The sequence below is a fragment of the Trachurus trachurus genome (genome assembly GCF_905171665.1).
Source record: "Trachurus trachurus genome assembly, chromosome: 5".
NCBI lineage: Eukaryota > Metazoa > Chordata > Actinopteri > Carangiformes > Carangidae > Trachurus > Trachurus trachurus.
The window spans coordinates 3,118,730-3,132,732 of NC_139896.1; the positions used below are offsets into that span (position 1 = coordinate 3,118,730).

The 14,003-nt window shown below is 41.2% G+C and overlaps 1 protein-coding gene across 3 annotated transcripts in view; it reads right to left on the reverse strand.

Moving 5' to 3' along the window:
• The window catches only part of LOC310986440 (inositol 1,4,5-trisphosphate-gated calcium channel ITPR1), a 152,207-nt gene that overhangs the window by 29,265 nt on the left and 108,939 nt on the right, over positions 1 to 14,003 (reverse strand). For all 3 annotated transcript variants that reach the window (XM_083972345.1, XM_083972344.1, XM_083972346.1), the window contains 9 exons: positions 11,200 to 11,383; positions 9,899 to 10,152; positions 9,013 to 9,213; positions 8,091 to 8,201; positions 7,088 to 7,183; positions 6,481 to 6,624; positions 6,196 to 6,303; positions 4,801 to 4,993; positions 1,042 to 1,164 (listed from right to left, as the gene is read on the reverse strand). In XM_083972345.1, coding sequence (XP_083828471.1) covers positions 1,042 to 1,164; positions 4,801 to 4,993; positions 6,196 to 6,303; positions 6,481 to 6,624; positions 7,088 to 7,183; positions 8,091 to 8,201; positions 9,013 to 9,213; positions 9,899 to 10,152; positions 11,200 to 11,383 — 1,414 coding nt within the window. The remainder of the gene's footprint in view (positions 1 to 1,041; positions 1,165 to 4,800; positions 4,994 to 6,195; positions 6,304 to 6,480; positions 6,625 to 7,087; positions 7,184 to 8,090; positions 8,202 to 9,012; positions 9,214 to 9,898; positions 10,153 to 11,199; positions 11,384 to 14,003) is intronic.

The window sequence follows — 14,003 nt, forward strand, 5'->3', positions numbered from 1 at the left end:
ACACACATACACACACACAGCAGTGCACACATACAAACACAAACACACCTGTGATGCTGCTTTAAAGAGCGACTGACTGACAGCTCATTAGTCCAACTACACTACACACTAATTACTGTGTTAGATCCTATAGTAGAATGATATAGGACAACTTTACTCCCATGCACTATCCTAGTGTGCAATAGTTTATTTTCTGCCTTACAACAATCAGAAATAAACTGTACAGAATTTCTCTCTCTCTCTTTGTTTTAAACATAAATTTTCAACTTTTTTTTTTTTTTTTTACCTTGTACGCTAGTGTAACAACTATATTCTCCATGTGTGGGATGAATAACAGTAATATACAGTCTTATCTCTCATGTAAAGATTAGATAAGATACTGTAAGATAAGATGTACTTTATTGTCCCATTCGGGGAAATCTGTCTTGGGCGTGTACATACTGTACATACATGATGGTAAGTGGTCAATTTCCTGGTTAAGTAAAGATAAATTATTATAATAATAAAAATGTACTTGCACTTATACAGAGCTTTTCTAGTCTCTAGGACTAGAAACTCAAAGCGTTTTACACTGTGTGTCACATTCACACACACAATCGCATATATTGGGGGGCAAGTGTGGGTTCATGGTCTTGCCCCAAGGTCCCTTCAAAGGAGCCGGGAATCGAACCACCGCAGTAGGAAGTTACCACACATACGTTAAACACAGCAGCAAAGACGAAGGGCATACAGCAGAACTTGAGGATATAAATAAAGCATTATCAAGGTGCATATAGGTGCATAATAGTTTGTATGATAATTAAAATTGAGTAGTAATTAAAATAGTTACTAATAAAAAAAGAGGTGTTGACTTCCCCAGGTAGAAGTAAGTAGGGATAAAGGAACATTTACAACTAATGGCTCAAAAACTCTCTCCTGAAGGCAACGAAAACGTGAGCAGAGGAGGAGGAGGAGGAGGAGGAGGAGGAGGTCTAGGAGTCGCTGCAGAGGTCGATTTAGAGACGTTCACGTGAGTAAAGGGGGAGGCGACCGGTGACTAACCTCCGTGGACGCCCTCCAGGGGGTAGAAGAAGCAGACCAGCAGGTTCATGAGCACGGCCAGGTAGAAGGACACGTTGCTCCACACCGACATGTTTCTGGAGCACCAGTACAGAACGGGCTGAGCTGCAGGAGGGAAGAGGCACAGGGACACCGCTTTCAGATTTCATCCTCAATATTATATGATTGAAAGACTGAGACTGTGGAAATAAAGTAAAAAAAAAAAAGAAAAAAAAAATGTATTGGTTAAAGGGATAGTTCAACATTTTGGCAAACTGGCCCATTGCCATACTAATCCCTATAGTCATAGCAGTAGGTTCGTTACCTGTAATTGTCGGTGCAAGCTGTTTTTAGAACGGCGGAGCAGAGCCGTGAGCTGCTCAGAGCTACGCTACGGAGGCTCATTATGGGATTTCTTGGTTTCCCTCATCAAACTCATCAAATACACAATCCAACAACTCCACAATGCTCTGGTGGACAAGTTGTGACCTGCACATTCACCACGCTATGAGATAATAACACAACGTTCCCAGACAGAGTTGTTTTAGAGGGAAATACAGAGACTGCTTGATGAAAAACTGTCCCTGAAGGCAACGTGCATCAGCAGTTTTGCATGAATTTCCCTCTAAAACAACTCTGTGTGGTAACGTTGTGTTATTATCTCATAGCGTTATGAATGTGCAGGTCACAACTTGTCCACCAGAGCGTTGTGGAGTTGTTGGATTGTGTATTTGATGAGTTTGATGAGGGAAACCAAGAAATCCCATGAGCCTCCGTAGCGTAGCTCTGAGCAGCTCACGGCTCTGCTCCGCCGTTCTAAAAATAGCTTGCACCGACAATTAAAGGTAACGAACCTACTGCTATGACTATAGGGATTATGGCAATGGGCCAATTTGCCAAAATGTTGAACTATCCCTTTAAGATCTAAAATCCCTCAGTGTCTAAAAGCTGAAATATTTTAAATTAAAAATCATATAAAAAACAGAAAAGGAAACAAATCTTCAGATCTGGCAGAGCTGGGACGTTGCAAGCACTTGCAATAATATCTATGTAAAATAAACTATTTGAACACCTACTTCTTGTTTCGGCTCTTATATGATTAAAACACACACCCAATGTGTGAAATGAAAATAAAGAGAGGGAAGTAATCCGTTTTCTAACTTGTCATAAAGAGAATAACTTTATTTTTAAAATAATATGAGCTTAATATATATAGAAACAAAAATAAAAAGTTAAATAACACTGCATGTTGATAGTGAAACTGAACTTTAAAAAGATCCAAATGAAGCAAAAAAAAAAAAGAAAAAAAAAAGAGAAAATACTTCTTTGACCTTTGATTTTGAAACCTCACTTTTTTCTAATAGACGACTTTCTGTCCTCTGCTTTTAGAGGAAAAAGAAAAACAAATGCAGGGACTTTTCTCCGTCCATCCCCTCGTCTGACTGAGACACAGAATATGACTCTGTGTGGGTATGAAGCCCTGAATGTGCGTGAGCAAAGTGCGCTCTCAGTTGTGATTCATACGGTTACTGTACAAATGTTTCACGGCTCAAAGGATGTGGAAAGCCCCTGTCTGCTTTTAGACAGTGGAAACATGCACACACAAACACACACACACACACACACACACACAGAGGATGACACCGTTGATGTCAGGTTGGGGATACGCATGATTCCATTTATTTTGCATAGCCGCTCATCCTGTTGAGGCTCCCGGGGACGGACGGAGGTCTAGATCTATCCCAGCATGCAACAGACTAGTGAGAGACGAGGAACAACCCCGGCCGGGCACGTCGCCAGACACACACAACACAACACACAGTTGGAGTTTCCAATTCACCTTAGTGTGTGTGTGTGCGTGTTTGGAAAGTGGGAATGGACACAGAAACATGACGGACACATGGAGGAGTGAATCCAAACACAACGATGTGAGTCGATGTGTGAAACTGCCTCAGCTGCTGCGCAGATTCATTCACTCATTCAAGTGTGTAAACCAGGCTGATATTCAGACAGCAGCCTGGGGGCCACATGAGGGCCACACGGGGGCCACATGAGGGCCACACGGGGGCTGCATGAGGGCCACATGAGGGCCACACGGGGGCTGCATGAGGGCCACACGGGGGCTGCATGAGGGCCACACGGGGGCCACATGAGGGCCACACGGGGGCTGCATGAGGGCCACACGGGGGCTGCATGAGGGCCACAGGGGGCCACATGAGGGCCACACGAGGGCCACATGGGGGCCACATGGGGGCCACATGAGGGCCACACGGGGGCTGCATGAGGGCAACACGGGTGCCACATGAGGGTCACATGGGGGCAACACCGGGGCCACATGAGGGCAACACGGGGGCTGCATGAGGGCCACATGGGGGCAACACGGGGGCCACATGAGGGCAACACGGGGGCTGCATGAGGGCCACATGGGGGCAACACGGGGGCCACATGAGGGCAACACGGGGGCCACATGAGGGCCACATGAGGGCCACATGAGGGCAACACGGGGGCCACATGAGGGCAACACGGGGGCCACATGAGGGCCACATGAGGGCCACATGGGCCCCTGAAGCAGCCTGATTCAGATATTCCTACAGTACAGGAATATCTGAAGACTGTTTATGCACTTTTAAGTTGTGCTTAGATTTATTGGTGGGGAAAAAAAACATCTCTACTATTTTGTTGTTTTTTTAAAGGGATAGTTCACCCAAAATTCAAATTTCACTCATTATCTCCTCCCCCTCATGTGGACTAAGGGCTGGGAGAAGTTTCAGAGTCCTCCGTGGCTTCTCTGAGTTACAGGGGGATTATGAAGACAGTTGGTATCCATTCACAACCGTTATATGGACATGCACTGCTACGCCGAGACCCCCTGTAACTCAGAGAAGCCACGGAGGACTCTGAAACTTCTCCCAGCCCTTAGTCCACATGAGGGTGACCTAGATAATGAGTGCAATTTGAATTTTGGGTGAACTATCCCTTTAATGCTCTTTGAGGTGAGTCTGGGTTTAGATATGAACAAAATGTTTGTTTCTTATTTTCATAAGTGGAGTTAGGTATTGCTGCTGCTGCTGCTGCTGCTGCTGCCTCAGTTTCGGTCAAGTTGAAGCTTTTTTTCAGTGTCTTTATGCACTTTTCGATGAGTCTGTGTCAAATGTGACCAACATTTAACCCTTAGGGGTTTTGAGCCCATTTTGGCCGTTTTTGGACACTTTTAATTTTGCCTTTATATACCACATAAAAAATGTTTAACATGCCCATGCTTGGTATCTTTTCTTTCAGCACATCTTCTTCTATATGATCTGATAATTACTTTTTGACTTTAACCAACTTTATTAACACATTGGGCCCACAAATTCACAGAAATCATCAAATCCGAATTTTTTAAAATGTCTGATATATTCATCATGCAGCAGCTGATTCGACCACTTTTTCCCAAATATATGGAAAGAAATGAATAAACATTTTAATTAAAACTATCATATCTCCAGTTTTACGTGGCCTATCAAAAGTCAAATAAAAACTGGGAAAGAATTTCAAAAACAGCACTTCTGTGTGAAGTTGATGGCAGTGCTCCAGCTGACCTAATTTTGTTTATATGCCGCGCTGAAAACGTCATGTGATCTGATCACGCCGGTGTGATCACAGACCCCAGAGGGTTAAAGGGAAACAAAGAATAAACACTCGTTTTTCAATACATTCATTTGTGTTAGTCTAAAATGCCCTAAACATTTAGATCTGTTATCTCGAGTCTGGATCCCCGACCTCTGAGCTTCTTCTGCCAGTTCATCTCGTTGAACAGATCCTCGGCTCGCAGGAAGAAGTCGTTGATCTTGCTGCCCTGCTCGTCTCGCTCCGTCGTGTAGTAAACTCGCAGTTTGGACTCCGTGGTCAGAAACTCGCAGATGTTGGGCACCGGGAACACGATCTCCTCCATCGTACGGTCCTGACGCACAATCTGAACACACATTACACAAACACATTTTTCTCCGGTGACTCTGACTATCTGTGCAAAATGTACAGTAATAATCAAACTCTTCCAGTCGTGGCCCGGTCCGGCACCTTTGCACTTTTGCACTTTATCTCTCAGAAACTCTTTTGGTCCCCCTACCAATGGAAGTGTTGTCAAAATGTCAATGTTTTATTTTGTTAAAGTTGTGTGTTGTTGACGTTTTTTTATAATACTATGTTGTTGTTGACACTGTACTGTTTTTTTGGGACTCCGGATGGAAACTAGCACTAGCTGCTACAATCCAGCACATTTACATGTTAGGGCCGGGACTTTAACGCGTTAATTACAATTAATTAATTACACAAAAATTAACGCACTTATTAATTTTTTTTTTTTTTTTTTCTCACGTGTGTCTACGTGCGGTGCGCCCGCACGCGAGAGAGGCGGCAGTTTGAGAGGCTGACTGGCAGAGATGAGAGCTGGTGAAACACTAGCATGGTTATTTAAAACACCATCTCTGATCTCTGCCTGCACATAGATACACAGACACGGGCGCACGCTAAATGCGCTATATAGTGCTAATTGCTCAGCTGCAGCGCTATATCTATGACCTGTCACTGTCACAGGTGCAGCTCATCTCATTATGATAGGACTTCACCCTCAGAGCTCTGTCTTCAGACTGTCCTGACCTGTCCCTGAACATCACACAGGGACAACATGGAGCTGCTGTGTGATTGGTTACTGAGTTTTATTAATGTTTACATCAGGCTGAGTTCAACAAATCAGTTTATGCTACTGTGATTTAAGTAGCCTAGTTAAATACTACAGTAATCATCATAGTGTATTGGAAGGAAAGACCATTTAATCTGTATGTATCAAATATCCATTAATGAATTAATCGATCGATCATTTGCATCCCTAGTCTGTTGGTCTTGGTTAAGTACCACCTTGAATGCTTAAGCTTATGTATTCAGTCATTCAATGGTATACTAAAATCCATGTGGAAAAAAAATGCTTCTCACTGTTCTCAGGTCAAATATTTATATGCGATTAAAATGCAATTAATTAATTACAAAGCCTCTAATTAATTCGATTAATTTTTTTAATCGAGTCCTGGCCCTAGTTTTTATATGTCCATTAATGTGCATTGTCCCACCCAAATAAACCAATAAATAAAATAAATAAAAGTGCATATATTAAACATCGACCTCTATCTGTGCCGTGTGTTTGGCGTAGAACTCCAAGGCCTCGTCTCCCTCGCCGCCGACCACGCCGGGCTTCAGCATCATGGACAGCTCCTTGTTGTGTCGCGCCAGCTGCAGCAGCGAGGAACACGTGGAGAACAGAACATGCATGTGTCATCTCACTCTTGCTTGACTGGAATGATTCACCGATTATTTTTCAATGCTTATATAAACCCATGTGTGTGTGTGTGTGTGTGTGTGTGTGTATGTGTGTGTGTGTGTGTGTGTGTCATGTTGTGCAGCTGAGACCTGGTGAGCTAGAATGTAGATGTTGTGTCCAACGTTTCTGGGCGACGCGGCGTCATGTTCTTCCTCTTCCCCGTTGTCCTCCTCCTCCTTTGTGTCTTCAAACTCCACCTCTCCCTGCAGATAGGCCTTCTTTATCACCTCCACCTACACACACACACACACACACACACACACACAGACACACACGCGCTCAGCAGCTGTCGTATTGTTGTCGACGTTTTAAAAGAGGCGAGAAAAAAGGTGCACATCCATCTTTTTAATCTGGCTTTTATGCTATAGTCTCACAGTGATTTTATTCTATTTTACAGTTTTATACTCTTTCTTATTGTTATCTTTCTCCTATTTCTATCCTGCATTTTATTCTATTCTATTTTATAAAATGTTATTATTGTTAAAAGTTGTTATTTTATTTCTATTGCTATATTTTATTTTTTCTTGTTGTTTTTAATCTTCGTGCATTAGTCTCCTTGCTTTTTTTGTTTTACCTCCTATATATATATTGTTCAGTCAAAATGTAAAGCACTTTGAACGGCATCTATTTGCTTTGAAAGGTGCTATATAAATAAAATTTGATTGATTGATTGATTGATCATGACGGTTTCCTCACCAGTTCTTTCGGCCTCATGTTGTACAGGATCCTCTCTGCGTTCTCGCTGTCATGGCGACTCTCCATGATGGCGAGCAGCAGCTTGGATGCATTGTTCTGAGAGTTTAAGAAGAAGAAAAAAAGAAAGACAGAAAGAAAGAAAGAAGAAAGAGAGAGAGAGGAAATAAAACTCCAAGATAAGAACTTCAGAAACCCTGGCGCTCGAGGAAAACGCTGTTTGTCTTGGCAGCGACGCACAAAAGCAAAAAAAGCTCAGCTCAGATGTTTCAATGTGCCGCTCTCATAACAACGTGTAGCCTGTCGGTGAATGTTCATCCTGCTGCGAAAGGAAACTACTGTGGTTTTTGGATAGAAAACTAAAAAAAACAACAACAAAAAAACAGTCCTTTAAAGAGATATTTCAACATTTTGGGCAATTTGGCCCATTGCCATAATAATCCCTATAGTCACAGCAGTAGGTTCGTTACCTTTAATTGTCGGTGCAAGCTGTTTTTAGAACGGCGGAGCAGAGCCGTGAGCTGCTCAGAGCTACGCTACGGAGGCTCATTATGGGATTTCTTGGTTTCCCTCATCAAACTCATCAAATACACAATCCAACAACTCCACAACGCTCTGGTGGACAAGTTGTGACCTGCACATTCACCACGCTATGAGATAATAACACAACGTTACCAGACAGAGTTGTTTTAGAGGGAAATACAGAGACTGTTGATGAAAAACTGTCCCTGAAGGCAACGTGCATCAGCGGTTTTGCATGAATTTACCTCTTTAGAGGAAAATTAACTACATTCAGACATGGCTGAATATATATTTATCGAAAATTGACCCATTAACAAGTGTGGGTAATGTAGATCCACATTAATATGAGACTCAAAATATGAACCAAACACAAACTCCTCGTTGTCCCTTTAAAGGTAATGATCCTAATCCTAAAACTATAGGGATTATGGTGATTTGACAAATTTGACAAAATGTTGAACTATCCCCTTAACCGACAACTCACCTTCAGCTCCAGCACCAGGTCCATCCGCTTCTTCCCCAGCGGGTTGATGTCGTTCAGGATCAGAGCGATGATGATGTCGATGCCGTTGGACTCGTGGGTGGCGATGCAGTTCTGCAGGAAACACGGGAGAGAGAACGGAGAGAGTGAAGACGAGTCTGGATCTCACCTGCACTGCAAAAATGAGTGAAAAAAATGATCTCTCCAAGAATATTTGTCTTATTTCTTGTCAAAATGTCTCATTTCTAGTCAAAACTAATCTCTTTCCACTTAAAATAAGACTCATCACCTAAAAATTTACTTGTTTTTAGATAATTTTCACTTGTTTCAAACTTTCACTTGTAATAAGAAAGAAAAACTTGCTCCATTATCAGATTTTTCTACACTCAAGTGAAAATCAGCTTGAAAGAAGAAAAAAGTGTCTAAAAACAAGCTACTTTTTATGCGAGGAGTCTTATTTTAGGTATAATGAGATTAGTTTTGACTAGAAATGACATTTTGACTAGAAATAAGACAAATATTCTTGGTAAGATTTTGAGTTTTTGCAGTGTGGGGCTGGGGAAGTGTTAGTGTTTAAGTTTAGTGTGAAAATGAAGACTCATCACCTAAAAATTAACTTGTTTTTAGATCATTTTCACTTGTTTCAAACAAATTTTCACTTGAAATAAGTAGAAAAATCTGCCAGTGAAAGGAAGTCTTTTTGTGCTTGTAATAAGAAAGAAAAACTTGCTCCACTATCAGATTATTTCAAGTGAAAATCTGCTTGAAAGAAGTAAAAAGTGTCTAAAAAACAAGCTACTTTTTATGTGATGAGTCTTATTTTTAGTAGAATGAGATTTGTTTTGACTAGAAATAAGACAAATGTTCTTGGTAAGATTTTGAGTTTTTGCAGTGTGGGGACGAGGTTTTTTTTTTTTCCCAGTACCTGGTTTTCGTGGCAGGGGCCCTGGCAGTACTCCGTGAGGCTCTCCAGAGTCTGGTTGATGAGCGCTACGTTCTTCTCGTTGATGTAGAGGCCCAGCAGGCCCAGACCGCCCGTGGTGCTGCCGCAGATACAGTCCAGGAACTGCAGCGTCTCGCACACCAGGTTGTAGTTGTTCTTGTTGTTTTGCCAACGTAGGAAGTTCTGAGAAGACACACACACACACACACACACACACAGATATCAACAACATCTCTGATTAAACCTGAGTCAGGCTGCAGAACTGAAAGATGGCGACGTCAGCGCTGAACTTCTGAACCAACAGTTGAACTATTTCTGCAGAACTAACTGGAATCAATTGAGTGAAATTATTATTGTTATTATTACATAATTTAAGAGTATTATTGATTTATTAGAACTGGCTTTGGCCACTCAAGATATTCATCATTCACCAAAAGAGATGATGAACCACAGCAGCTGAGTCAGTATTTAAACTCTGTGATTCATGATGAAATAATATTTGAAGAAGCCGTAGGATGAAAATTGCACAATTATGTTAATTATCAAGATCAACAGTTGCAGATGTCACTCTTTGGTTTCCATGATGCTCTAAATGTAATAAAAATCCTCCAGCTGCATTTTTTTTTTTTTTTTTAATTCTGGGGTTGAACTGAAGTAACAGAAAGTCAAACTGTCCCTGCAGAGACATGAACAGGAGGGTGTGAACACAAGAGAGGTGTAGGAGGCAGTTTTCAAAACCAGACATGATAATAATAAAACCATGACAACGTGTCTGTCCACATCTCACCACAAAGAAAGAAAAAACAAAACCAAACCAAATCGTTCTTGCAGAAAATGAGATTCGGTGTGAGACGTCGCTGTGTCTCACCTGCAGGTCCCGGTTGTGGTTCTCACAGAGCAGCTGCAGGAAGCGGAGGATCGGCTGCATGATGACGATGACGAAGCTCATCTCGCCCTCGTCCTGGTTCTTGTCCCCGGCGCTGGGCTGGCCGTCGGCCGCCGTGAAGTGGTCCTCGGGGTCGGCCTCGCGCCGGTACGAGTTGAAGGCCTTCTTGGTGGCGGACGAGGCCTCCAGCAGCTGCTCCCTCACATCCTCCGTCATCACCACGGCCGAGTCTCTGGCTGCAACACACAGAGCCTCTTTAGTAGGGCTGGGAGAAAAAATCACTTCACATACGTATCGCGATAGTTTTTTGGACGATTTAAAAATTTTTTTTTTTTTTTTTTTTTGTGTTTTTGCCTTTATTTGATTGCATAGTGAGACAGACAGGAAAGGGGGAGGCAGAGAGAGGGGGAATGACATGCAGGAAAGGTCTGCCCGATGCAGGTTTCGAACCGGGGACGCCTGCGTTGAGGACTGTAGCCTCTACATGGGGCGGCCGCCTTAACCACTGCGCCACGCACCACCCCATCGCAATAGTTTTTGATGATTTTTTAATTGTTTTTTTTTTTTTCAAAAATGCACATTGCAAAATCTAAAAAAAAAAAAAAAAATCTAAAAAAATAAATACAAAAGAAAAATCGATTTTTGAAAAAAACTAAATTGTTTTTTTTTTCCTAAAAAGAAAATAAATTTTTCTTAGAAAAAAAAATCGATTTTTGAAAAAAAAAAAAAAAAGGTTTTTTTTTTAGAATTTATTTCTTTTGTTCGCCTTTTTTACATACAGAGAGTCCAGGTTTTGAAAACGGTTTAAGTTCACTTTATAATGGAGTATGTTAATTTATAGGCTCCTACAGTATTTGTGTGCAGATAAATGTTAAAATGTAGCAGTTTACCTCAAGTCTAGATCTCATTTTGTTTTTTCTATACTCTTTTATTTTTGCGTCTTGCAGTCCAGGCTTTTGAAAAGAGAGTAAACATCTTAAAAACTGACTTACATGTGATGTATAGTTTGGGGGGAAATATGGTTCCTGGAATAGTCTGCAGACAATCATAATCATTCAACTGTTTCACTGGTGTTAGAAATGCTAAAACTAAAAATCGAGAAAATCGGCAATATCGCAATTTAAATCGAATCTGCATCCAAAAAATCATAGAAGAATCGAATCGGGAGAAAAGCATATCGTCCCAGCTCTAGTCTTTATTATTACTATTATTCTGGATTTGCAGTGCACCAACATTTTCTAGCAGCAGTTTTAGCAACAAATGCATGACCTCTCTTGTCTGACCTTTCTTGCGGACCGGGGCGTCTTTGTCCTGGCTCTCATCGTCCCTCTTCCTGTTGCCCAGGTCGCTGGTGTTCACCGTCACCGTGGCTTTGATCTCCAGCTGAGCCACTTTCATGCGGTCGTAGAAAACGCGGAAGAACTTCTCCGATTTCTTGTCGTCCGTCAGTCGGCAGAAGAAGGAACGCTGCGTACCGGAGGAGAGAGGAGAGATCGTTATTTGTGCATGTGTGACCAGTGAATTTGCTGTTGGGTACGCGAACCATCAATGCATACTTCCTCCCTGTTAAAGGGATATTTCAACATTTTGGCAAATTGGCCCATTGCCATAATCCCTATAGTCCTTTAATTTAATTTAACCTTTAATTGTCGGTGCAAGCTGTTTTTAGAACGGCGGAGCAGAGCCGTGAGCTGCTCAGAGCTACGCTACGGAGGCTCATGGGATTTCTTGGTTTCCCTCATCAAACTCATCAAATACACAATCCAACAACTCCACAACGCTCTGGTGGACAAGTTGTGACCTGCACATTCACCACACTATGAGATAATTATGGTACGTTACCAGACAGAGTTGTTTTAGAGGGAAATACAAGCCAAACTACATTCCAGACACGGTTGCTGGGCGTGGGCGGAGTGATTTCAAAAGCGAAAGTATTTGCTTCATGTGTCATAATGTTACATAATTATACGTTATTATCTCATAGCGTGGTGAATGTGCAGGTCACAACTTGTCCACCAGAGCGTTGTGGAGTTGTTGGATTGTGTATTTGATGAGTTTGATGAGTTTGAAACCAAGAAATCCCATAATGAGCCTCCGTAGCGTAGCTCTGAGCAGCTCACAGCTCTGCTCCGCCGTTCTAAAAATAGCTTGCACTGACAATTAAAGGTAACGAACCTACTGCTATCACTATAGGGGTTATGGCAATGGGCAAATTGGTGGCCAAAACGTTGAACTATCCCTTTAACCAGAATGTACCAGAGGCAAATCCTGGTTTAGAGGAACATGAGGATCTTCATCAAAGTATTTTATCAGTGATACAGTGAAAATGAGAATATTTGTGAATGTGAATATTTGCTTTGCAAGACGGTGTTCAGCCCTAAATCTTCTGCTTATGCTCCTACAAGTTCAAGTTAAAGGGAACACCTGTTAAAAAAAGCTGGTCTGGAGCTCTGTTATTGATCTTGAATCATGTCAAGCAGGATGAAGATGTCACACTGAGCCTGTCAGATGTACAGTGGAGAAACTGCTGCTGTGATTCCTTAAGTTTGACAAAGCGAGAGATAAAAGCGAGAGTCTGCAGCTGCTTTGATCCTCTGATTCCAGCTGAGGGTTTCCTTCTGAACTCAACATGGTGGAGTTCTTCAGTTTGATTGATGATGAAAATGGTTTAATGGTAAATTGACTTTTATAGCACTTTTCTCTGTCTCTGGGAAAACTCAAAACGCTTTTACACTGTTGCTCACATCCACAGATAGATAGATAGATAGATAGATAGATAGATAGATAGATAGATAGATAGATAGATAGATAGATAGATAGAAAGATAGATAGATAGATAGATAGATAGATAGATAGATAGATAGATAGATAGACAGATAGATAGATAGAACGATAGATAGAACGATAGATAGAACGATAGAACGATAGATAGAACGATAGAACGATAGATAGATAGAACGATAGAACGATAGATAGAACGATAGATAGAACGATAGATAGAACGATAGATAGATAGATAGAACGATAGATAGATAGATAGATAGATAGATAGAACGATAGATAGAACGATAGATAGAACGATAGATAGAACGATAGAACGATAGATAGATAGATAGAACGATAGAACGATAGATAGATAGAACGATAGAACGATAGAACGATAGATAGAACGATAGATAGAACGATAGATAGAACGATAGAACGATAGATAGAACGATAGATAGAACGATAGAACGATAGAACGATAGATAGATAGATAGATAGATAGAACGATAGATAGATAGATAGATAGATAGATAGAACGATAGATAGATAGATAGATAGATAGATAGATAGATAGATAGATAGATAGATAGATAGATAGATAGATAGATAGATAGATAGATAGATAGATAGATAGATAGATAGATAGATAGATAGAATCGTCCCGGTTTCGAAACCCACTCAGGGCCAGAACAACATCGGTCACATAAACATCAATCATCAAAAATCATCAGTAATTTCAGTAGAAAGTAGATCTACTTCCTCTTGTCATCTCTACTCTGCTGCTTCCTGTGTGCGTTCAGTCCTGTATGTTCTCTCATCACATGCCAACGCCTGCTTTGTGTTCACCCAGTTAATCACTGGCTTTACTGTTACTGTTACTGTTGCGCTTTGCTTAAATGTTTGTTCAATTGTTGCATGATTACTCTGATAATCGTTGTTACATTCCTTCTGGAAACATGTGACTATGCTACATGCCTTTAAGCGTGTACAGTACAGTACAGTACAGTACAGTATGTAATGCATGTAATGCTGTTTTGTCACAGTTGGAAAACTATCTCTTTAGCAAATCCTGGTGCATTCACAGAAATGTTGATTAATGTGATGAATGTAAATGGTCTGTATTTATATAGCGCTTTTACTATACCTGAACGATACCCAAAGCGCTTTACAGTACGTCACATTCACCCATTCACACAATGTGCACTGTCTCACTGTGAACATACACAAATAAAAGTACAGTATCATTACAAAGTCGAGGAGGTTTTTATTACTTTCCTGTTTGTCCATGTTTACATAATGAAACTGAAGATCAGATCAAAGC